General features: G+C 37.9%; 1 protein-coding gene across 21 annotated transcripts; it reads left to right on the top strand.

The window, feature by feature from the left end:
* On the top strand, window positions 1-24,192 carry LOC309616585 (uncharacterized protein). 21 transcript variants are annotated; one of them, XM_082367279.1, is made up of 7 exons: window positions 4-1,562; window positions 3,078-3,133; window positions 3,562-3,689; window positions 3,969-4,166; window positions 11,663-11,789; window positions 15,573-15,665; window positions 16,935-24,192. In XM_082367279.1, the coding sequence occupies exons 4-7, from the start codon at window positions 4,089-4,091 to the stop codon at window positions 19,265-19,267; spliced, it is 2,631 nt and encodes an 876-aa protein (XP_082223405.1). In that variant the 5' UTR covers window positions 4-1,562; window positions 3,078-3,133; window positions 3,562-3,689; window positions 3,969-4,088; the 3' UTR covers window positions 19,268-24,192. The 21 variants fall into 21 exon arrangements, with proteins under 21 accessions (XP_082223393.1, XP_082223392.1, XP_082223394.1 ...); XM_082367281.1 differs by lacking the exon at window positions 3,562-3,689 and having other exon boundaries at window positions 4-1,553; XM_082367276.1 differs by having other exon boundaries at window positions 4-1,553; window positions 3,078-3,689.
* The last annotated feature ends 203 nt before the right edge of the window (window positions 24,193-24,395 follow it).

Genomic DNA, 24,395 nt, shown 5'->3' with positions numbered 1-24,395 from the left:
TGGGAGGACCCAGACTGGGTGCTGGACGAACACTCCAGGGCAGGGTAAATGCCCACCCCCCCCACAGGACCCCCTTCTCTTAGCCAGGCCTGGACCCTGAAGGGTGAAAGTTGTGCCTTGGGACCCTTCCCTTTCTTGTCAGAACAGAGAGTAACATTTGTTTGGTGGAGATTTATACGAACATCGTTACCTGACTTTGACCTGATCTCAAGAACAGAGGATCTGACACCAAGAAGCTTCCAACAACTAAGCACGCCCCTCCCTCACCTATCCTATAAAAGGGCTTTGTTGAAAGCTTTCAGAGAGTTTGGGGTGTTTTTAAAGGCATGAGCCACCTATCTCCTTGCACGGCCCTGCAGTAACCCTTTCTCTGTTCCAAACTCTGACGTTTTGGTATTGTGTGGCCTCACTGTGCGTCGGCACAAGGACTTGCGTTTTGGTAACAGGGGGAGTGTTAGCTGCTCCAGAATTTCCATATAGGAGAAGCTAAGGGAGCAGTCAGACTGGACTTAAGGCTTCATTTATATAGTAAGGACATTGTTATTACTTAGATTTTAATTTACAAATAAATAAAAATAGCAGTTTTCCTTAAGTGCTTTTAGTCACATGTTGACCATCTTAAAGACCGTTATTATTTTTTATTATTGCTGCCTACTATTGTTTTACTTGCAGAAGTTAAGGTGAAGGCTAACGAAGATTAATGGGGATTTATCAAGTCTCCATTTGCCCCACCAGCCCTTCAGAAGGTGACAACTTCCTATGGCTGTATCTCTCTGGAGAGGATAGGACTACTCTGAGTTCTACCCTATTTCCCCCAGTTCTTTCTCGCGTTAAGGGCTGTACAACCTTTCCTGCAGCGGATTGCCCATTCTGACATTTCTCTGTTGCCAAGTGGCTTCGTCCAGGGGCGGACCTCTCTATTCTCCGAAAAGTGGATTGTAGCACCCTGACTTTCCCCCCCTCATCTCCTGGTGGTTTCTCCTAGGATCCAGCCTTGGTACATAAGACGTTTGTCCTTCTCCCTTGGTGACATTTTTCTTTCTGGCCCTCCACTTTCCTGGTGGTTTCTCCAAGCAGGTAATTGCTCTCTGCACGGTGCTGATTCCTGAGGGGCAATTTAGATTTTCTAAACATAACATGGAGCTCGGGACCCCATCTCCAATACCTTCCTCCCCCCGGAAGCCCACCTAGACCAGGGCCACACTCCCACATGCTCTGTGGCAACCCCTGCCTCGCTCTAAATACCCGCAGGAGGCCTATTCCTTCCCTGTACGGAATGGATACGCTTCCAAGATGGCGGCCCGCACGCAGAAGAACACTGGGTGCAGCCATGTTCTCTGCCCAACAGCGCCTCTCAGGGAAACTGCGCAAGGTCCCTAACAAAGTCTCTTCGTCGTGTGACTGTTGGCGGAATGCGGCTTCCAGGGTAATTCAGGGCATGCGCAAAACCAACGGTCCGTAAGGTGCTAGAGGCCCGACTGGAAGCGGAAGTGGCTCTCGGAGGCGTTTTTGCTGCTTGTGTCAGGAGCATCCTCACACTTTAATTCCGAGAGGTCTCTGAGGTGATTTTGGTTGGTCTTGATTAGGAATTCTGTGGGGTCAATGATGGAAGGCTTGTCCGTGGAGTTAGTGATGGTGGTTTTGGGATTCAGTGGTGGGGGTTGGGGTCTGTGGCGTCGGTTGTTGGGTGTCAGAGAGAGGTCAGTGATGGGGACCTGGGCAATGGTGAATATCTTTGAGATGAGTGATTGGGATTTGGGGGCTCAGTGATGGCAGTCTGTGGTCAGTGATAGAGCCTCGGGCGTCAGCATGGGGAATCTATGGGGTCTATGATGAGCTTGCTTTTTAAATACTCACAAGCATTTTCTTTATTGCTCCCATTTCAGTGTTTGGGTTTTTGTTTTTTGAATTTCAGTTTATTTTTTCTTTGACCCATGAATTATTTAGAAGGGCATTCTCTATTTCAAATAATGCCTCTGGGTGACGCTCGAGTGTAAAAATTGCTTATGGCCCAGTTCAGGGTCAGTTTTCATAAATGTCACATCTATTACATAAAAACAATTGTGTTCTTTATTCATTGTATTGTATTGTTTCATATAGATTGCATTATACATATTATTTTGTCTGCTTAATTAATTACCGAGAAAGGTAAACTCACACTGGAAAGGTTATTTATCCACTTGCCCTTCCTTCAGCCAGTTTCTGCTTTATATATTTGGAACTATTATTAGGAACAGTTATGTGTATTTTCAATAATAGATATAACTAAATAACTCAAAAGATATTATAGCAATTTAAGCACCCACCAGCAATTTATAAAAGAGCTCATTTTCCAAAATGCTTTCCAGCATTTTTTAAAAAGTTTTTACAGTTCTGAGGGAAAATTATGTCTGATTGGTCTAATGCACTTTCCCGTCAGTAATGTTGGCATCTTTTTGGTTAATTGCCATCTAAATTTACTTTTCTGTGAATTTTCATGTCCTTTGTCTTTTTTTTCCCCTGGGCTTTTATTTTTTTTCCATTTGATTGCTAGATTTTTTTTTTTTTAACATTAGGGATAACCTGTCATCACATATTGAAAATTTTATATATATATATATATCTTCATTTTTATTCTTAAGCTGTATTTTAACATATAATTAGGAAATATCTAATCAGAAATATTTGTTTTTTCTTTTATAGTTTCTGGGTTTTCTCTCATGTACAGTAAGATCCCTCTGACTCCACCAGAATGTTATACAAATGTATACTCCTAAAATTTATTTTAATATTCTTTGAGATTTTTAAAATACATATACTTAAAATATTTACTCATGTTGGAATTCAGTCTAATGTATAGTGTGCAATGGGGATCTAGCTTGTTTTGTTCCAGGTGGAAGGCCAGTTATGTCAGCACCATTTATGCAATGAATGTCTTGTGTACACTCAATTGAATGTCACTTTTGTCACATACATAAATCAGTATTGTCTGGTCTGTTGTTTTACTTGCTTTGATTATATTGTTTTTTATATTAACTTTTAATATCTAATAGTGCATAGTAATTGCTAATATTTATTGCATGCTTCTTGTATTCCAGGGAGGTGTTGAGTACTTTGTAAGCATCATCTCATTTCATTTTCGTAACTCTATGAGGTAGGCACTTTCATTCTCATTTTTGAAACTAAAGCTAAAAATAACTTATTCATTTTCTCGTAGCCAAAAAGTAGCAGAGCTGCAATTCAAATCTTCAGTAATGTTACTCCATATCTCATGTTTTTTCCCATATTTTACCACGACTAATAACCTATCACAGGTTTTGTTAAACTTCATGTTCTCCACAGCACTGGTTCTCCAAGTATGGTTCCTGGAACAGTAGCATTAGCATCACCTGGGTACTAGTTAGAAATGCAGATTCTTGGGCCCTGCTATGATCTTAATGTTTGTTCCCCCCAAATTCATATGTTGAAATTCTAACACCCAAAAGTATGGTATTAGAAGTTGGGGCCTTTGGGGGATGATTAGGTCATGAAAGTAGAACCCTGATGAATAGGATTAGTGCTCTTATAAAAGATACTCCACAGAGCTTCATAGCCCCTTCCACCATGTGAAGACACAGCTAGAAGGTGCTGGCTATGAACCAGGAAGAGAGCCTTCATCAAAACGTGATCATGCTGGCACCTTGATCTTGGACTTCCTAGCTTCCAGAACTGTGAGCAATAAATTTCCGTTGTTTATAAGCTACCCAGTCTGTGGTATTTTGTTAGAGCAACCCGAATAGTCTGAGACAGGCCCTACCCTAGACCTACTGAATCACAAACTGTGGGAGTGTGGGGCTTTTAAACTATATTTTAACAAACCCTCCAGGTGATTCAGATGCACACTCAATCTTGAGAACCACGTCCTGTGGTGTCTAGCTCAGGAAACTACACCTTGGAGTTCACTGGAAATGTTTATGTGATGACTGACCATGTGGACATTATCTTTCCAGGGAGCCCCTGGGTCAGATCTTCCTCCAGACTCCACCTCACCTCTCCTTAGCAGCTCTGCTTGAGTTTACAGATGTCCGCCAAACTTTAGGCTCCTGAGAGAATAAAAGTTGAGACCCAGCATGACCATGCCAGCTAATTGGACCTCTCACCAGAAATCCCTGGGCCTGGCTCCAGAGGAACATGACAGCTCATGTGAGGTGAGGAGGAGGAATTCCAGGGGGTGGTAATTCATTCTGGGAGAAGTTTGATCTTTACAACAAAGTTTTGTGCAAAGATGATATCTAAAATTATTCCCAATGTTGTTTTTGGTGTTTGTTTTATTTTGTTTACCATATTAACCTTGATGTCTAAACCCATCAATGACAGTAAAAGAACTGAAAATTATGAACATAGGTTCAGAAATCAAATGTATTAACTACTCACAGCAAAACAATGTTCAAAAATAATCTAGAAAAATAACATCTCAATTTAAAATCTAGATGAAATGGGTGAACTTCTAGGAACATACTAAATTTCCCATCAAATCTTTAATTACCATTTACCACATTTTCACTTGTAGGTGTTAAGATTTTTACTTAAAAAATTCTACTTTTAATAAAATTAGGATTGCACCTTTGGAGAGATTTGTTTGCATTGATTTTATTCTGCTTTTGGAATGTTAACTTTGTGTATGTGTGCAAATTTTATGTTTAATATTTCTGAATGTTACAAAGTCACTTGAAAAGAATGTTTCCAGATATAGACTTTGTTATCAATAAAATATGTAGTTAGGAGGTTTTTACAATGTAGCTTATTTTTTCCTCTTTATCTCCTGGAGCTGAGAGATATTATTTAAGTTTTCCCACCATGAATATATTTCTATCTGTATTGCCTATAGTTTCTGTTTATAAATTTTGATGCTATGTAATTTGGTACAGTGATAGTAATGACGTCTCAAGTTCATTTTGGATTGTGTCCTTGTCCTGTTTAATATTTTTTCTCTAGAATTCAGCTCTGTCTGATATTAAGATGGAGGCTTTTATTTCCTTTTTGTTGGCATATCCAAATATGCCTTTTGCTTATCCTTTTACTGTCAGCCTTTGGAGTCCTTGTGCATTTCTCTGTACAGCAGTGGAAAGATGCTTTTTATGTTACACTTCTGATGTGAATGTTTCTTTTATGTATCTTTCACTGTATACTCTGTATTTTTTGCTTTTGTTTCTGTGTCATTCTGGTAATTAGGAGGGTTTAGATTCTTTTTTGTTTGGTTAGTTCTCTTAGTGTCACCTTTATCGCATTAACTTTTTGAACTAAATCTTTTACTCTTTTAGACAATATCTATTAAATTTGTACTGTGAATAATGATAAGAGTTCTATACTAGTACTTCAAGGATTCTTTTGTTTGTTGGATATTTTTATTAAACTCTATTTTTTTTCTCTATTTTACTTTAAAAGTCCTTATTTCCATTTCATGTTGCTTACTTGTCTTAATCTGCTCTTGCCCCTTTTTGTGTTTTTTCATAGAATGTTTTTATTGCTTTCAGAGAGACCTTCATTTCTGTGCTTTTTCTTTCTTTTTTACTTCTTTACTGAGTTCTGCCATTTTTTTTCAAAAATTTAAATAACCATTTTCTTAACCTGTTTTTCCATTATTTCTCCTTTGGACTGTTATATCCCTATTTATTTCATTAAGTAGTTGATTGCTTTAGTGAATTCCTTGAATTCATGGTGAATGTGTTTTCTTTTATTGTGTGGCAATTTATTTCTAGCATGTTCCTTTTAATCTCTCTCTTTTTTTTTTTCATTCTTTTTGCTTATAGTATCTTTGTACATTAGGAGATTTTTATTGTTATCTTTGAGTAAGAAGGTTTTTCCTGGACAGATTGTTTATAAGAACCTCATTTGGTGCGGAGTCAAAGCTACGAATATGACATCTTCTTGATTCCCCATTTAATTATTGATGACATAGGGTTTAGGGGCCAGGGTTTTGGTGTGAGTAGGTTGTGAATATGCAAGTGTATAAAAGAGAAAAATCAGAGCATAAGTATTTTTTTCCAGTATATAAGGAACATTTTCAAAGAAATGACAATGTTCGAAGCCCCATAAACAGAATCAACACATCACAAAGAAGCAAACAGTAATCTCTGAACATAGTTAAATGAAGAAATAAAAAAGATAGCTTTCAAGCATCATAATTTTAGACATTAAAAACCACAAGTATCTTTAATACTTTCTTTATCCTGTCCTTCCTGCATGCTCATTCCCTACCCTGAGTTCAGTGACCTGCTCTGTATATTCAACTCCTGAATCATCATCTCCATACTAGCTCTCTATCCACCTGCCTAGTGTCCATCCTTGTATATGTCTTATCACTTAAATCTCAGTATGTACAAAATATATTATTTCTTATCTTTTTCCCCCAGCCCCCTCCTCTAGTCCTTAAATTCATCTGTGACCTCAGAATCTACAGCAACACAAAACTGATAACTGAGAGTTATCTGAGTCCTTTTTTCTCACCTTCACACTCGGTATCACTTTTACCTCCTTAATAATTAGTGTCAATCTCTTCTATAGCCTTACTACAGCCTTACTTTAGATAAGTAAGAAATTGGTATTCTCTCACCTGAATTGTGCAGTGGTTCTCGTGACTTATTTTCTGGTCTTGCCCATTTCAAAATGCTCTGTTATGAGAATAAACTTTCTTCAGTATATTTTTTCAATGTTTTATTTATTTTGAAATAATTATAGATTCAAAGGGCATGCAGAATATAGTACAGAGAATTCTCCCATAAATTCCAATTTATTGTGATGCATGATTCTTTTTATTCATTGCTGAATCCAATTTGGCAGTATTTCATTTAGGATGTTTGCATCTAAGTTCACAAGAGATATTGGTCTGTAGTTTTCTTTTTGGTACTGTCTTTATAGTGTTTTGGTATCAGGGTAATAATACTGGCCCCCAAAAATTAGTTGGGAAGTGTTTCCTCTTCTTTTAATTTCTGGATGGGATTGTGTAAAAATGAGACTAACTCTTCTTTTAAAGTTTAGTAGAATTCTCTAGTAAAACTATCTCGGGACTTCCCTGGTGATCCAGTGGTTAAGACTCTGTGTCCACTTCAAGGGGCACGGGTTCGATCCCTGGTTGGGGAACTAGGATCCTGCATGCTACATGATGTGGCAAAAAAAAAAAAAACAAACTATCTGGGCCTGGAGACTTTTTTTTCCAGGAGCTTTTAACTTATTATTTTAATTTAATTTAATGGTTTATGGGATTATCAACTTATGTATTTTATAATGTTGAGTTTTGGTAGTTGTGGTTTTTGAGGAATCGGTCCATTTCTTCTAAGTTGCTGACTCTACTAACGTAGAATTTTTGTATTCCCTTATTTTTCTTTTAATGGCTGCCAGATCTGTAACGATATTCATTCCTGACATTGGTGATTTGTATCTTTTTATCTTTGTCAGTCTGGTTGACTACTAGGTCAGTCAGCAAGATTTATCAATTTTATTGATTTTTTTCAAAATAACTATGTTGTATTTTATTGATTTTTCTCTAGTTTTTTTTTTATTTTGTTTTCAATTTCCTTGATACCTGCTTTCTATTATTTTCTTCTTTCTGCTTGCTTTGGGTTTATTTTGCTTTTCTTTTTCTAGTTTCTTGAGGTAGGAATTTAGATTATTGATTTGAGACCTTTCCCCTTTCCTTTTTTAAAAAATTGATGTGTAATTGATGTATAACATATTATTTTCAGGTATGCAACATTATTCAATATTTGTATATATTGTGAAATGATCACCATGATAAATCTAGTTATCATTCATCACTACACATAGTTACAAATATTTTTTCTTGTGTTGAGAACCTTCAAGATCTCTCTTAGCAACTTTCAAATATACAATCCAGTATTAACTATAGTTATAGTTACCATGCTGTGCATTATGTCCCCATGACTTATTTTATACCTGGAAGTTTATACTTTTGACCGCCTTCACCCATTTTACCCACCACCCGCCCCCTGCCTCTGGCAATCACCAGTCTATTCTCTGTATCTATGATTTCAGTTGCTGGTTTTTTTACATTCCACATAAAGTGAGATCATATGGTATTTGTCCTTCTTTGTCTGACTTATTTCACTCAGCATAATGCCCTCAAGGTCCATCCATGCTGTTGAGAATGGCAAGATTTCCATCTTTTTTATGGCTGAATAATGTTCCAATGCATATATAAATACCCATTTTCTTTATCCATTCACCCATCATTGGACACTTAGGTCGCTTTCATGTCTTGGCCATTGTGGATAATGCTGCAGTGAAAGTGGGGGTGTGTATATCTATTCAAGTTAACGTTTTCATTTCCTTTGGATAAATACTTAGAAATGGAATTGCTGGATCATATGGCAGTTCTATTTTTAATTTTTTGAAGAGCTTCCATGGTATTTTCCATAGTGGTTGCACCAATTTACATTCTTCCAATAGTGCACAAGGATTCCCTTTTCTCCACATCTTTGCCAGCACTTGTTATTTCTTGGGTTTGTGTGTGTGTTTTTTTTTTGTTGTTGTTGTTACATTCTGACAGGTGTAAAGTGATATCTCATTGTGAATTTGACTTGTATTACCCTGATCATTAGTGATGTTGAGCACGTTTTCGTGTATCTTTTGGCAATCTGTATATTTTCTTTGGAAAAATGTCTTATTCAGATTCTCTGCCCATTTTTTACTTGGATCGTTTGTTTCCCCTTTTCTATAAATTTCCCTTTCAGCATCCCACAGATTTTGATACAGTGTATTTTCACTTTCTTTCAGTTCTGTGTATTTTCTAGATTTCTTTTGAGGATTCCTCTTTGACTTATAGGTTATTTAGAAGTGTGTTGATTAATTTCCGGATATTTCCAGACTTTCCAGATAGCTTTTGTTACTGTTTTCTAATATAATTCCTTTGGAGATTTTTCTGTTGTCTTTCTGTTATTGAGTTTTAGTTTGATTCCATTGTTTTCAGAGAACATACTTCATATTATTTCATTTCTTTCCAGTTGAGATTTATTTCACAGCCTAGGGTATGGTCTGTTTTGGTCATTGTTCTATGGATGCTTGAAAAGAATGTGTATTCTGCTGTTGTTGGTTGGAGTATTCTATAAATATTGATTAGATCCTGTTGTTTGTTTTTCTATATCATTGATAATACCCTGTCTATTATTTCTATAATTTGCTGAATATGGGCTGTTCAGGTCCCTATAAATCCCTTTTTTAAGTGTTTGACCCCAGGTAGAAATAGCCATTCCTTCAATTATGCATTCCCAGATTAGATTTTTTTAATATGGAAGATCATGTTTTTTAAAAAACATTTTACTATGAAAAAAATGTAAATGTGTTCAAGAGTAAAGAGAATAGTATAAGGGGCCCTTGTATCTATTGTACTTATCACTCAGCTTTATTAGTGAACAACATTCTGTGATTCTTATATTATCTAAAACTACCCTCCTCCCCAGCTGCTGGATTTTTTAAAAGTAAATCCCCAAAACCATTTTATCTGTGACTACTTTGATGTATATCTCTAAGAGACGAGAATTCTTTTTTTCTTCCTTTTTGTTTGACATAACCATTAAGCCATTATCACACCTAAAGCATAATATCAATAATTCCTAGGTATCATCTGATACCCAGTTATTATTTGAATTTGAAACATGCCATAAATATCTTTTTTTTTAAATATTAATTAATTAATTTATTTATTCAGGCTGTGTTGGGTCTTCGTCTCTGTGCGAGGGCTTTCTCTAGTTGCGGCAAGTGGGGGCCACTCTTCATCACGGTGCACGGGCCTCTCACCATCGCGGCCTCTCTTGTTGCGGAGCACAGGCTCCAGACGCGCAGGCTCAGCCATAAATATCTTTTTAATGTTGGTTTGCTTTAACTAAGAGCCAGACACAGTCCACAAGTTGCATTTGGTTAGTATGACTCTGAAGTCTCCTTTAATAAAGAAAAGATTCTCCTCCAAATTTTTTCTGTTATAATTTATTTTTTGAAGAAACAGGTCATTTGCTATCTTCTGGATTGAGCTCATGTTTTGGTCTTGATATTGTTCAACATATTCCTCTATACTTCATATTACCTATGAATGATTTGTTGGATCTGGAGGCTTAATGAGATTCGGGTTGTATTTTTCTTTATATTTGGTAAAAGTACTTAATGGGTGGTATGAAATTAATTACTATATCATGTCAGGAGGCACATAATACATGGTTATCTCTCTTTTTGTGATGTTAAAATTGATGAGTGGATGCCAGTGTTACTAGCTGACTCATCCATTTTAAACTTCTCTTCAGCCTTTCACCTGAAACAGTTGAGCAACCCTTAATGATTATTGTCTAAACCCATTATTTCATTAGGAGTTATGAGATGATGCTATTCTAATTCTGTCCTAACTTCTTCATTTATTAGCCAGAAATCAGTTTGTAAGGAACTGTTCCTTATCATTTATTTGGTTATTCTGCAATACAGATCTTATACAAAAAAATGTTTAATATAAATCTGACTACCTTAATTACCTTTACTTAAAGTGGAAAATTCATACTTGTTCTATGAGCAAACTATTTTTCCCATAACCACCTTCCTGGCTTGTCATGCAGACTTCTCTTCATTTACATAGAGCTATTTGCTATTCTCCAAACTCATCATGTATTTTCCTATATCCACACCTTTGCTTGTCTTTTCTGGGAAATGACCTTCCTCACCCCCCGCCCCCCCATTCTGTGTTATACTTCTCATCTTCCAACTTAAATTCCTCAACTAATAATAAACTTACACCCCCATGTAGAATGTATTTTTCCTTTTTGGGGACCTCAGTGTGTTCCACATAGAGATTTACTTTTTGACACTTTAGTGAACTTGTGTTTTCTTTTTCTTTTCTTTTAAAACATAGGTCTTGTTTATTTTCCAAGTCTTTTAAGTTGCTAGAAGGTTAGAAACATAAATAATTCATATCTGTGTTCCCAAGGCTAGCATAATGGCTGGTCCTAAATTGCTCAGAAATTGTATCACAGGTCATTCATCCAGTTGCTAGAAGACTACAAGAGAGCCTATTTCAATCTTCAGTTTTGAAAAACGAGTAATTGACTGACCATAGTATAGAACAACAGCAGAAATTCTTTACTGGATTTCTTTCTTCCATAAAATATTATGTAAAACTAGATATTTAATATACACCCTATATGCAATACCATTTTTAAAAAGTTCCTGGATTACACAGGTGTATGCACTTGTCAAAACTTCAAACAGTACTCTGAGGATTTGTGCATTTCATTGTATGTAAAGCTTGCCTAAAAAAGGTAAAAAAATGTTATACTCTACTTAATGATTTGCATTCTGAAGTATTTAGGAGGAAGTGTACTGGCATCTATAGTTTACTTTGAAATGCACAAAAAAGTAAGATGCATTCATGAATGGGTAAAAGGATGGGTAAATGTGTGGTAAAACAAGTAGAGTAAATTGTTAGGGATAGATTCTAAGTGGTGGTTATATAAGTTTTCACTATACAATTATTTAAAATTTTCTGTATGTTTGTAAAATTTCATAATAGAATGTTAGGGAAATGGGGGGTGAGTTTTTAAAAAGAGGAGGTAAATTAATAACAACAAAACCTAAGTTCCATATTCCTAAATATAGTCCCTCCATCCCCCAAGACTAACTATTCATGCTGAACAGGAATGTGCCCTTACAGGGATCAGTGTCCTTCAGGGATGTGGCTGTAGACTTCAGCAGAGAGGAGTGGCAGCAGCTAGACCTTGATCAGAAAAACCTGTACCGGGATGTGATGCTGGAGACCTATAGCCACCTGCTCTCAGTAGGTAAGCACAGTTACCTGAGTGTCTGAAAGAAGGGCCCCACTGAGAGTGTTTTTATTCTCAGTTGCTGAATGCTGTGAGACACCTGACCTATATGATGGTTTTGTCCTTGATTTGTCCAGGCTTCTTTATCCCTTTTGGGCACTCTGAATTTTACAGTTGACCCTTGAACAACACAAGGGTTAGGGGTGCAGACCCAGCACAGTTGAAAATTCACATACAACTTTTGACTTGCCAAACACTTAACTCCTAATAGTCTAGTGTTGACTGAAAGGCTTACCAATAACATAAATAGTCAATTAACGTATATTTTGTGTGTTATATGTATTATATACTGTATTCTTACAATAAAGTAAGCTAGAGAAAAGAAAATGTTATTAAGAAAATCATAAGGAAGAGAAAATACATTTACTGTACTGTATTTATCAATACTGTAAGTTTATGTCATCTATTTATAAGGTGAATTGTCTGTCAATGCCTACATCAATATTGTCTTAAATGATACAAAACACTGTAGATGTTATATATATTACAACACTACACATCAAAAATGAAAAGGTAATGTGAAAAAGAAATTCGTATTTATTTATAGGTGTAATGAATGATTCATGTATTGATAATGAAGAAGTAGCAATATGATTGCTTTATGGTAGCCTAGTGTAATTGATATGATGGTTTCATGGTAGCCTAGCCTATACACTAATGAATAAAGTGTTATAAAATTTTTATGGCATACAGTATTATAGTCAGATTCATAATGCAGTATTGGAAACATTGTTAAATTAAGAAAAAACCACTTAACTGTGATGATAGGCTGATACCCAGTTTCTCCAATTACAGAGAGGCATACTGTACAATAATGCAGTTCTTGGAAAACAAAGTTATAAAACAGTAAGAAAACTAACACATTATTAATTTTATATTAAATGTCACTCACCTTATGCCTATGTAAGGATAGGCTGTCCACCTCAATACAAGTCTTGTACATGATGTTCTAAGTGATGAATACTTAGTCAATGATGATGACGATGACACACAAACTCCTCATACAGTTCTTGCCATACAGTTATTAGATTTTCACAGGAAGACACATGTATACACAACAGATAAGTTTATTAACTGTACAGCATGATGATTCTTTACTGCTTTTTAAGTGGAAGTGGATCATCATGAAGGTCTTCATCCTTGTTGTCTTCACATTGAATGGGCTGAGGAGGAGAAGGAAGAGGAGGAGTTGGTTTTGCTGTCTCGGGATGGCAGAGGTGGAAGAAGTGGGGGAGGTGGAAGAGGGGAGGCAGGAGATACAGGGACACTCGGTGTAACATTACGGAAATACATCATAATTTCTAACTTTTTTGCTTTTTCATTTCTCTAAAAACATTTCTATACCATACCAATTCTTCTTCCACCATTTGCTTTAATTTCAGTGCCCATATCATAGAAAGGTCCATGTGGTAAAAGAAGTCAAAAGCAGTCTTAAGTAAATCTGAACCCTTCTGCCAGACTGTCTAATGTCAATTTTGTTTTCTGGCACTGCTTCTATGTTTTCTTTCTAATCATCTGGCATTGGTTCGAAAGCCCTCAAATTCATCAAGCCTCTGCTGTGATGTCTATTAGCTCTTGAATTTCTCCAAGATAATCCTCCACACACTCACCCCCACCTTTTTTGCCTTATTCACAATGTCTTTCTTGATTTCCCTTATTTGCTCTGTTGTAAATCCTATGCAGTCATGCACAACAATCTGGACACAGTTTTTCTGGCAGGAATTTATTATTTCAGGCTTGATGGCTTTCATGGCTTTTTCTATAACAACGATGGCATCGTCAGTGGTGTAATCCTTCCAGCCTTTTATGATGGTCTCTCTATCAAGTTTCTCTTCCACAGTGTTGACAGTCCTTTCCATAGACTACCATGTGTAATAAGCCTTAATGGTCCTTGTGACCCCCTGATCTAGGGGCTGAATTAGAGATGTTGTGTTTGGGGGCAGGTAGACCATTTCGATGCCTTTGGTGTTGAACTCATGGGGTTCTGGGTGACCAGCGACATTGTCCAATATCAAAAGGCAGTCTCTTACTGGCTGGGTACTTACTGACTCCAGGGACAAAGCATCAATGGAACCAATTCAGAAAGAAAGTTCTTGTTCAGGCCTTCTTGTTTTACAACCAAAAGACTGGCAGCTGGTGTTTATCTTTTCCTTTCAAGGCTTAGGGGTTAGCAGCTTTATAGATAAGGGTTGTCCTAATCATAAACTTGACTGCACTTGCACAAAACAGGGGAGTTAATTAGGATTTAGGTTCCTGTCCTGGTGCTCACTTCTCTTCCTTAGTCCTTTGTGGCATTTTTTCCAGAATATGGCACTTTCGTCTGCATTAAAAACCAGTTCAGGCAGATATCTTTTTTTTCCTGAATGATTTTCTTAATGACATCTAGGAACTTATCTGCTGCCTTTTGGTCATCAGAAACTGCTTCTCCTGTTATCTCTTTTTAAAGTCAAACCTCTTTCTAAAATTATCAAACCATCCTTTACTGGCATTAAATCCTCTACCTTTAAGCCCTTCACCTTCCTTTTGCTTTAAGTTACCATATAATGACTTTGCTTTTTCTCAAATCATATTAGAATCTATAGGTATGCTTTTTTTTTTTATTTTTATTTATTTATTTGGCTGTGCCAGGTCTTAGTTGCAGCACGCAGGATCTTCGTTGTGGCATGCAGGATCTTTAGTTGCACTTGAACTCTTAGTTGCGGCATGTGGGATCTAGTTCCCTGACCAGGGATCGAACCCAGGCCCCCTGCATTGGGAGCGTGGAGTCTTAGCCACTGGATCACCAGCAAAGTCCTGGTATGCTTTTCTTATAACAATCCTGTACCCACATAAAAACTACATTTTTAATACAAGATAAAAAAAAATGTTTCTCAGAAAGTGCATGGTGGGAATTCCCTGGCAGTCCAGTGGTTAGGACTCCATTCTCTCACTGCTGAGGGCCCGGATTCAGTCCTCCCTAGTTGGGGAACTAGGATCCCACAAGCCATGCGGTGTGGCCAAAAAAAAAAAAAAAAAAAAAGATGCAGGGTTTTTGTGTCTGCTGGTATATGCTTCATGAATTTCTTTTTTTTCTTTTTTTTTTTTTTTTACAGTGGTTTTTACACTGAATTCATTTATCTTGAAATGGCTGGCAACAACAGCTGCAGACCTCAATCAAGCAATTCAGCTTTTTCTTGTAATGTCATGACTTTTCTCTGTTCTTGGGAGCATTTCCAGCATCGCTAGTGGCACTTAGTATGTTAGTATGGGTCCCATGATGTTATTCAAGGTTTATAGTATTGCAAGGAACATGAAAAATATGTGAGAACCCAGAGAAATTACTTTTTACTGCTATACACAATTTACTGGAGAGAGGGACTGCTCATGAGGCAATGATTAGGACATTTTAAGTGGATATTTACAGCACTTGAGCTCACTGCAATAGCAATAGGAGGTGGCTACAAAATTCATGACATACCTAACTTTTTAAAAACATTTTTTGATACTTCTAGGTTATGAAGTTTGTCTGAGTTTTTTCAAATTGTCACAGATCTCCAAAAGATTTTCCAATATTTTCAGTAAAATCCATTTATAAGTTGTACCCATGGTTCAAAGCCCTGTTGTTCAAGGGTTAACTGTACTCTGTTCTCAGAGATACACTGTTACTTTCCTGTAGAACAAAGCCTCATTGAACAAGACTATTGATTGGGCTCTGTAACACAATTAGCTGGACCCAGACCTTTTATCATTTCTCATGAACAGGGCATCAAGTTCCTGCAACAGAGGTTTTCATGTTGGAGCAAGGAAAGGAGCCATGGGCATTGCAGGGTGAGAGCCCACATCAGAGCTGTCCAGGTGAGTGAGTGTGACCCAGACTGATGGGAGACAGGGAAGTAAATCTCAGCCATCTTGAGAAAGACTGGCATCTTTGAAATGCTATTAAGATGACTCTTCTGGAAGGTTCTGATTTTTTTGTGTTATTTGAGGACCCTTGATATCGGCCTCTCAAATAACTAAATGCCTTCTATAAAAATGCCTTTGTCGTTTCTAACTGTCTTCTTCCTTGGCTTTTTGGCGTCTGGATCACATGCCAATCTGCCTCAATAAATATTTTCTTTTTTTCTTGGTTATGCTCCTTTTCTCTAACATTCTTTTTTCTTTCTGCCTTCCGCATTGTCCGAGATTCATTCTTTATGTATTCAGCTATTCATGGATTTGCTTTCTTTAAAAGTTACTATATGTCACACACTCCCACTCCTGCTAGTCCTCTTTCATTTCTTTCTTTCTCATTGTGAGATACTGTGGAACTTTATCTCCAATCATGCGCTCTTCCTTTTTTCTCCATAGTCACTGACTTAAGATTTCTCACTTTCCCATTCCCCATGTCTTTCATCCAACTGATGACTTAGGGGTCACTGTTGCTTAACCTTTAGGAGTACCTTTCTGACTTCCTTCCAAGGTTGCTTGAGACTTCACACTGACTGGGGGCTCTCTGCCTGGTTGGCTGACTTTTGAAATTGCTTTATTTCTGTATTTCACATGATGAGGTTTGAGTTTAATCATGTCTTCATTCAGGACACACTATCATCATCAGTATGGGTAAGGATTCTCTATTATTTTATTTTTTCGATTTATTCATTATTCCTTCTTTTCCCTATACTGATCTCACTTCCCATCATAGGCAATTGTTTTATATGATAGAAACATATTTTTAAGTTCATATTTAAAGTGACTTGGGGTATGTATTATTAGTTTATATAAATATTATTGTGCTATATATCTTGTTCTTTGCCTTTTTTCACTTCCTGGCACAGTGCATTGAGTTCATAAAGTTTATTTTCTAAATAAACTGAATTGTATCCCAGAATGTTTCCTATCACCACTATCACCAAGTCTTCTCAGCCAGTGATTCACCCTCACCCTTTTCACTGTGTTCAACCTGGATGAACCATATGACCCTCTACTCTTGCCTCTGCTAGCTGCTCTTTGAGCTAAAATCATCTCATTCTCCTTTGAGAAGGAGAGTTTAGGTTTCAAATCTCACAGAGAATTTCTGAAAAACTTCTTTCTACGTTGAGAGGAAAGGTGATGCTACAAGTGACGTTTTATTGTATTTTATTCTAGAAGAATTGTGGCAGATTTATGACCAGATAGAGAGCTATCAACAAAGAGAAAACAAATCTTTAAGAGATGTTGCTTTCATCAAGAAAATATTGACTATAAAGAGGGATTATGAATATAAGGACAGAAAAATAATTCATGTGAGCCAAAACATTCCTTCCCCAGAGAGACCTCATCAATGTGACTTATATGGAAGTGCTTTAAGCCATAATTTAGATTTACACGGTCATAATAGAAACAGTGGATCAAAGAACATTAATAAGATTACTGAATATGGTAAAATTTCTTCCTATACTAAACATGAGTGTACTCCAACAGGAGAGAAATTATGGGGCCATAATCAATGTGGAAAAATCCTCAGCTTTAAACAAGTACCCTGTCAACATCAGAAAAGTTATACTGGGGCAAAATCTTATAAATGTGCTGAATTTGGAAATATCTTCACCCAGAAGTCACAACTCAAGGTACATCTGAAAGTGCATACAGGAGAAAAACTGTATGTATGTATTGACTGTGGGAAGGCTTTTGTACAGAAGCCAGAATTCATTACACATCAGAGGACTCATACTAGAGAGAAGCCCTATAAGTGCAGTGAATGTGGGAAAGCCTTTTTCCAAGTATCTTCTCTTTTCAGGCATCAGAGAATTCATACTGGAGAAAAACTCTATGAATGCAGTGAATGTGGGAAAGGCTTCTCTTATAACTCAGATCTTAGTATACATCAGAAAATTCATACTGGAGAGAGACACCATGAGTGCAGTGATTGTGGCAAAGCATTCACGCAGAAGTCCACACTCAAGATGCATCAGAAAATTCATACAGGCGAGAGATCCTATATATGTATTGAATGTGGACAGGCCTTCATCCAGAAGACACACTTGATTGCACACCGAAGAATTCATACTGGAGAAAAACCATATGAATGCAGTAACTGTGGGAAGTCCTTCATTTCTAAGTCACAACTGCAGGTACATCAACGAACTCACACAAAAATGAAACCGTCTATATGCAACGAATATGGGAAGGTTTTCAACAATAGTTCCAACCTCAATACACATAAGAAAGTACAAACGAGAGAGAAATCTTCCATATGTACTGAGTGTGGTAAGGCCTTTACGTACAGGTCAGAGTTGATTATACATCAGAGAATTCACACCGGAGAGAAACCTTATGAATGCAGTGATTGTGGAAAAGCCTTCACTCAGAAGTCAGCACTCACAGTGCATCAGAGAATTCATACAGGAGAAAAATCATATATATGCATGAAATGTGGGCTAGCCTTCATCCAGAAGGCACACTTGATTGCCCATCAAATAATTCATACAGGAGAGAAACCTTATAAATGTGGTCATTGTGGGAAATCCTTTACTTCCAAGTCACAACTCCATGTGCATAAACGAATTCACACAGGAGAGAAACCCTATATGTGCACTAAATGTGGGAAGGCATTTACCAACAGGTCAAATCTCATTACCCATCAGAAAACTCATACAGGAGAGAAATCCTATATATGTCCTAAATGTGGCAAGGCCTTCACACAAAGGTCAGACTTGATTACACATCAGAGAATTCATACTGGGGAGAAACCTTATGAATGCAGTACCTGTGGAAAAGCCTTCACCCAGAAGTCACACCTCAATATACACCAGAAAATTCACACTGGAGAGAGACAGTATGAATGCCATGAATGTGGGAAAGCCTTCAACCAGAAATCAATACTCATTGTGCATCAGAAAATTCATACAGGAGAGAAACCCTATGTGTGCACTGAGTGTGGAAGAGCCTTCATCCGGAAGTCAAACTTTATTACTCATCAGAGAATTCATACTGGGGAGAAACCTTATGAATGCAATGATTGTGGGAAATCCTTCACCTCCAAATCTCAGCTCCTGGTGCATCAACCAATTCACACAGGAGAAAAACCATATGTGTGTGCTGTATGTGGGAAAGCCTTTAGTGGCAGGTCAAATCTCAGTAAACATCAGAAAACTCATACTGGAGAAAAGCCCTACATCTGTTCTGAATGTGGGAAGACCTTCAGACAAAAGTCAGAACTGATTATACATCATAGGATTCATACCGGAGAGAAACCTTATGAATGCAGTGACTGTGGTAAATCGTTCACTAAGAAATCACAGCTCCAAGTGCATCAACGAATTCACACAGGAGAGAAGCCTTATGTGTGTGCTGAGTGTGGGAAGGCCTTCACTGACAGATCAAATTTGAACAAACACCAGACAACGCACACTGGAGACAAACCCTATAAGTGTGTAGTCTGTGGGAAAGGCTTCGTTCAGAAATCAGTTCTCAGCGTGCATCAGAGTGTTCACACTTGAGAGAAACATTCTGAGAAAACCTCAGTGAGATCAGATTTTATTTTACATTATGGAATTCGTGCAACAGAAAAATATGCATATTATCGTAACTAGAAATGCTCCATCAGAATGTCACACATTACTATACAGAAGAGGACCTCTGAAAGGACCCTGAATGGGAGGACCCCTTCCCATATTGTCACCAGCCTCAGTAAACCTTGGGACATTCATACTGAGAAGGAACTTTGTCAATTCGGTACATTAGAAGAAGCCTTCTCATGAAAACTGTTACGGAACACTGTTACCATATTCTGCACTGGAAACATTATGTGAAGTCATGTTAATGATAATCCTGTTTACTGTGGAATAGGTAACATGCCAACAAGTTGAATGGTAGAACAGCATAATATACACGATAACGATAAACCCTAAGTTCTGTGAGATGTTTGTTGCAGAACACATTGCCTAACAGAATTTTGTGTCATTCTTCTGTTGAATCAAACATGGTCTGCGTATCTAATCCCTCATTGCATATTTTTATCAAGAAAGGGATGCCACAATAAAAAAATTATGTATACAGATATAAACCTCAGAGTGTATGTTGACTCCCCCATTATCCTCTAGCACCATGAATGGTAACCCCCCCTTATTAGCCACCAGTAGAGTGTTTTCAACTTTCATACAGCACATTGTCTTCTGACCCCTAAATTGCATTATGACTGCCTATTCGTGCTACCATTATCTCCCAGACTTACCCTTAATTAGCCCCCAGTATAGTGTCCTGTGAGCTCCCATTACCTTCAGGAAAGCTTCTGAAGTAAGAATGTTCAGGCACCTCAGTCAACTCTTCACCTCAGTCTCTCTTTTGTTTTTATAGTTTTATAGTGCTTCCAGCTCATTTGCCTTCCTTAATGACTTGACCTTTATAATGACAATAATGAATCAATAACTCATTAAAACAAACCCCAACATACCTTCACTGTGTTCTCTCTACCCATCTTCATTCCATGCACTCCTCAAGGACCTTCTCCCCCATGTGCCTCAAACACATCAGGTTAGGTCCTGCCTCAGGGCCTTTGCATTTGCAGTGCCCTCTTCAAAGAGCACAGTTCCTCATTATATCTGTGTGGTTTACTCCTTCGTGTCTTTCTTCCAATGGCATATCTTCACAGAGGCCTGCCCTGCCCTTCCCTGCCTGCCTGGCTTAAAATTCCATCACCCTCCCCTTCCTCCTTTATCCTCTCCATAGCACTTATTACCATGATGCCCTGTATATTTCACTTATTTGTCTATGGTTCCCACTCTAGAATGTTTTTCCCCGTTTTGTTCACTGTTGTGAACCTAGACCCATGCCTGACATAAAACAGTCCTTCTATGAGTGCACGTTGTGGAGTGTTGACCCTGCTCATCCCATGACTTCCCTTTGATCCTTTCTGTATTGCAGCATAAGATGCTCCAATGGGGAGAACCAACTTGTCTAAAACACACAAGGCTTTTTCACCCCCAGTCTTTACCTGGGCTGTGCCTCCTTCCTGTTCTAAAAGTTGTAACATCATTGTAAACCTTTTGCTCTGATGCCAGCCCATTTAAAGAAAGGACTGAGGCACAGGAAATCAGTCCCACATAGATGGGACTTGATGCTTGATGTTTCAGGATTCCCTTCAATGATTCTTAAATACCACAGTCAGCTCCAAAATGATCACAAAAGAGCCCACTCACTCTGCCCGAGCATGCACAGTCCTGCCTTACCCCAATTGCACCTTGATGGGGTACCCCGTAAGCTGACCTACAGACCTGCTTATCATGCCCTGACAGGTATGCCCAAAGCTAATAATATGGAGAGGCCAAGAGCAGAGAAGGGTTGACCTTCCTTAGAAGTTAGGTGTGCAACCTAAGACTGGGGCAGCAGTGGTCTCACAGATGCATGCAGAGGGTCTGATTGAAAGCTCAGCTGCTGGGTAGCCAAATGAACCAGCAAAATGGTTCCTTCAGGTCAGTCCATTGGCAACGCTGAGAGTGGAAAACAGTTGGGTTGTACAGAAATGTTCTCACCTTTGTGAATAGCAGCATGAGGGTTGAGAATGGGGACAGAACCTGGTTAAGGGGACAGGTCTAAGGATTTTCCTGTAATCCCCTCACCCAAATTGGGCAGTGATTAGTGACATATCAGATTACCACACCTTAAATCCATGTCTAATCCATCATTAGCTCCCCTTTATCTCACCCCTTCACAGTATCTGATGAGCCACTGTACACCCTTCTCTATGTTAGAACAGTATCTAGTGACCCACTGCCCCCTTTTACCTCATTCAGCACTGCTTCTGGGGCTTCACGCAATGTTTTATGACCCACCATTTCCCCCCAACTTAGGACAGTGTTTGCTGATCCCGCAGGAGAGTGTCTGGAGATCTCTCCATTACCCTCTTCTTAACCCACCCCAGCACAATGTCTGGACACCCTCCATTATCCCCCTTTGACTTTACTCCATCACTGTGTTTGTCACCTCTTATTACAGGAAATAGTATCTGGAGATCTTCTCATTACCTCTTCCAGTTACCTCCAGCATAATGTGTATTACTTCACCCCATTTGTGAAACAGTCTGCTAACCTCCATACTCCCCGTTTATTCCCACTTTCACCTAAATAGTAACTGATGACCACTTATTACAATCCTCAGAGTAGGAAACCATGATATACCCCACCTAATCCAACTTTTAATATTATCTCCTGATTCTTTCATTACACCTCTATCAGCATGGCTTGTGTTTCCCTCCATTTGTTGTCCATCACAATGATGGTGACCAGTTATCTTCCATTACTCCACCTAGCAGTGTTTGTAACCATCCCCAACACAGTATGTGGTGACGCCCCCGATACTCTCTCTGAACACTGGTGTGTGCCATTAACCTGCTTCCCTATCCCCAGATAAGGGCAATGACTGATAAGGCACCATAAACTTCACATTAGCTATCGCTGTAGGACCCCCATTAACAACCGGCACAAAGTCTGTTGGTGCCCATTACCCACTAATACAGATCTGTGACTCTTCCATTAAATCCAGGTAGTATCTGCTATTTCCCTATTGGCCCCCAGTAACACAGTGTCTACTGATTCCCCGTTGCCCACATTGCTTCATGAAGCCACTTAGTGTGGCTACTGCAAGTCCCCCAGTGTTGCTTCTCCAAGTCCCCACTGTTTGCCTGGACAGGAACGCTGGTGGATGGAGAAGGGATGAGGATAGGGTCCTAGCCTCATAGACACCCTCCAGGGAATTGTTGGTCTGGAGTAGGCTGGGAAGGATCTGGGAGACCCAGGAGATCACAAACAGCTTCCCATTTACTACGTGAGGAGTGAAACAAGCAGAAGAGTGAAAGCTGTCGACATGGATTAAAATCCAGGTGCCAACCATGATGCCCAGTAACCTCCCCCGAGCCTCAGTTGCCTCACCTGTAAAATAGAGTCATGGAGGATGAAGTGACTTAATATGGGTCACTTGAGGGGAGTAGGGCTAGTGGAGACCAATGAGAGGGTCCCTGTTGTTAATGATATTACTAGTTACAAGTTAACACAAGACCAATCTCTGTATGGCTGTACCAAAACCTCACAGAGGGAAATGTATGTTATTTTATTGTAAATTACTTTCAATTATTTCTCTTTTATATTTACTGTAACATAATATTATAGTACTGAGATATTTTTAAAGTCAGATTTATTGAGGTATAATTTACACACAGTAATAGTCACCCTTAAAAGTGTACAGTTCTGAGAGTTTTGACAAATGTGTCCAATCATGTAATCAACACCACAACCAAGAGAACAGTTCCTTCACTCCCCTAAATTCCCTCCTATCCCTTTTTAATCAATCTCTCTATCCACTCCCAACCCCTCGAAATCACTGATCTGTTTCCTGTTTCTATAGTTTTGCCTTTTTCACCTGTCATATAAATGTGTGTGTATCCATATATATGTAAAAATGTGTCTCCTTTGGAGTCTGACTTCTTTCATTTAGTGTATTTGAGATTCATCCATATAGTTGTATGAGATACAAATGGAAATATGCTGATGAAAAGACATTCAACATAATTAGTCATCAGGAAAATGCAAATTAAAACCATAATGACATACCACTACACACTTATCAGAATGGCAATAAATAACATAGTACAAAAGTTGGCAAGGATGTAAAGCAATAGACACTTTCATGCATTGCTGATGGGAATGATATACAATGGTATCTCCACTCTGGACAAAAGTTTCACAGGTTCTTATAAAGTTAACTACATACTTATCCTATGACCCAGCAATCCCACTTCTAGGTATTTATCCTGGAGAAATGAGAAATTATGTATGTACTCGAATGTTCACAGAAACTGCATTCATAATCACCAAAAGATTGGAAACAACCCAAATGTCCATCAGTGGGTGAATAACTAAACACAATGTAGTACATCTATACAGTGGAATACTACTCAGCCATAAAAAGGCTGATTTATGACACCAGAGAAAGGAATGATTCATTGACACAAGCTACAACATGGATGAATCTCAAAAGTATTATGTTTTACCATGTGATAATTTAAATTATGTTTGATAAAAGACTTTTTATTAGAAATTAGATTATAAATATACATAATTAGATTTGTACATTAGTTATAATTTTATACTGCATATCATTATATACTATAATAATATTGTATATTTGTAATATAGTACACTGTAATACCATTTATTATTGTATATTCCTTATTACAATAAAAATGTTTATTTTATATGAATGTAATATGTACTGTATGATTATATATCGGAGTATGTAATTTTTTCTATTTTGTATATCAATCTTTCACATAAAATTTCAGTTATTTGTATTTTTATATGTTTACATTTAATGTTTATAGTGTAAAGTTATAACTATAATAAAAGGGGGCATAGGGTCTGAAGAACCTGCAGTTGTAGCTGGTCAACGTTTTTACTATCTGTCAACACGCCCATTCTGGCTGTTCTTAACATGGCTGAAGCTTGTTTCTCTTTGGGCCTTTGCCTGGCTGTGTTCTCTGAGAGCACTCTGCTTCCCCAGTGTCCATGTAGTTTGCTGTCCTCTCCTGTTTGGAGAGTTCACACATACACACACCATTGTATATGAAGTAACACA

The sequence above is a fragment of the Balaenoptera borealis genome (assembly GCF_965194805.1).
Source record: "Balaenoptera borealis genome assembly, chromosome: 19".
NCBI lineage: Eukaryota > Metazoa > Chordata > Mammalia > Artiodactyla > Balaenopteridae > Balaenoptera > Balaenoptera borealis.
Note: the sequence above shows the minus strand (reverse complement) of the source record. Positions and strands in the feature narration are given on the sequence as shown.

Coding starts and splice junctions, on each gene's coding strand:
- LOC309616585 (XM_082367265.1), top strand. CDS start 4,089: ATGACCATGCCAGCTAATTGGACCTCTCACCAGAAATCCCTGGGCCTG. Junction 4,167..11,662: donor AACATGACAGCTCATGTGAG/GTGAGGAGGAGG, acceptor GTGCCCTTACAG/GGATCAGTGTCCTTCAGGGA. Junction 11,790..15,572: donor TAGCCACCTGCTCTCAGTAG/GTAAGCACAGTT, acceptor TCTCATGAACAG/GGCATCAAGTTCCTGCAACA.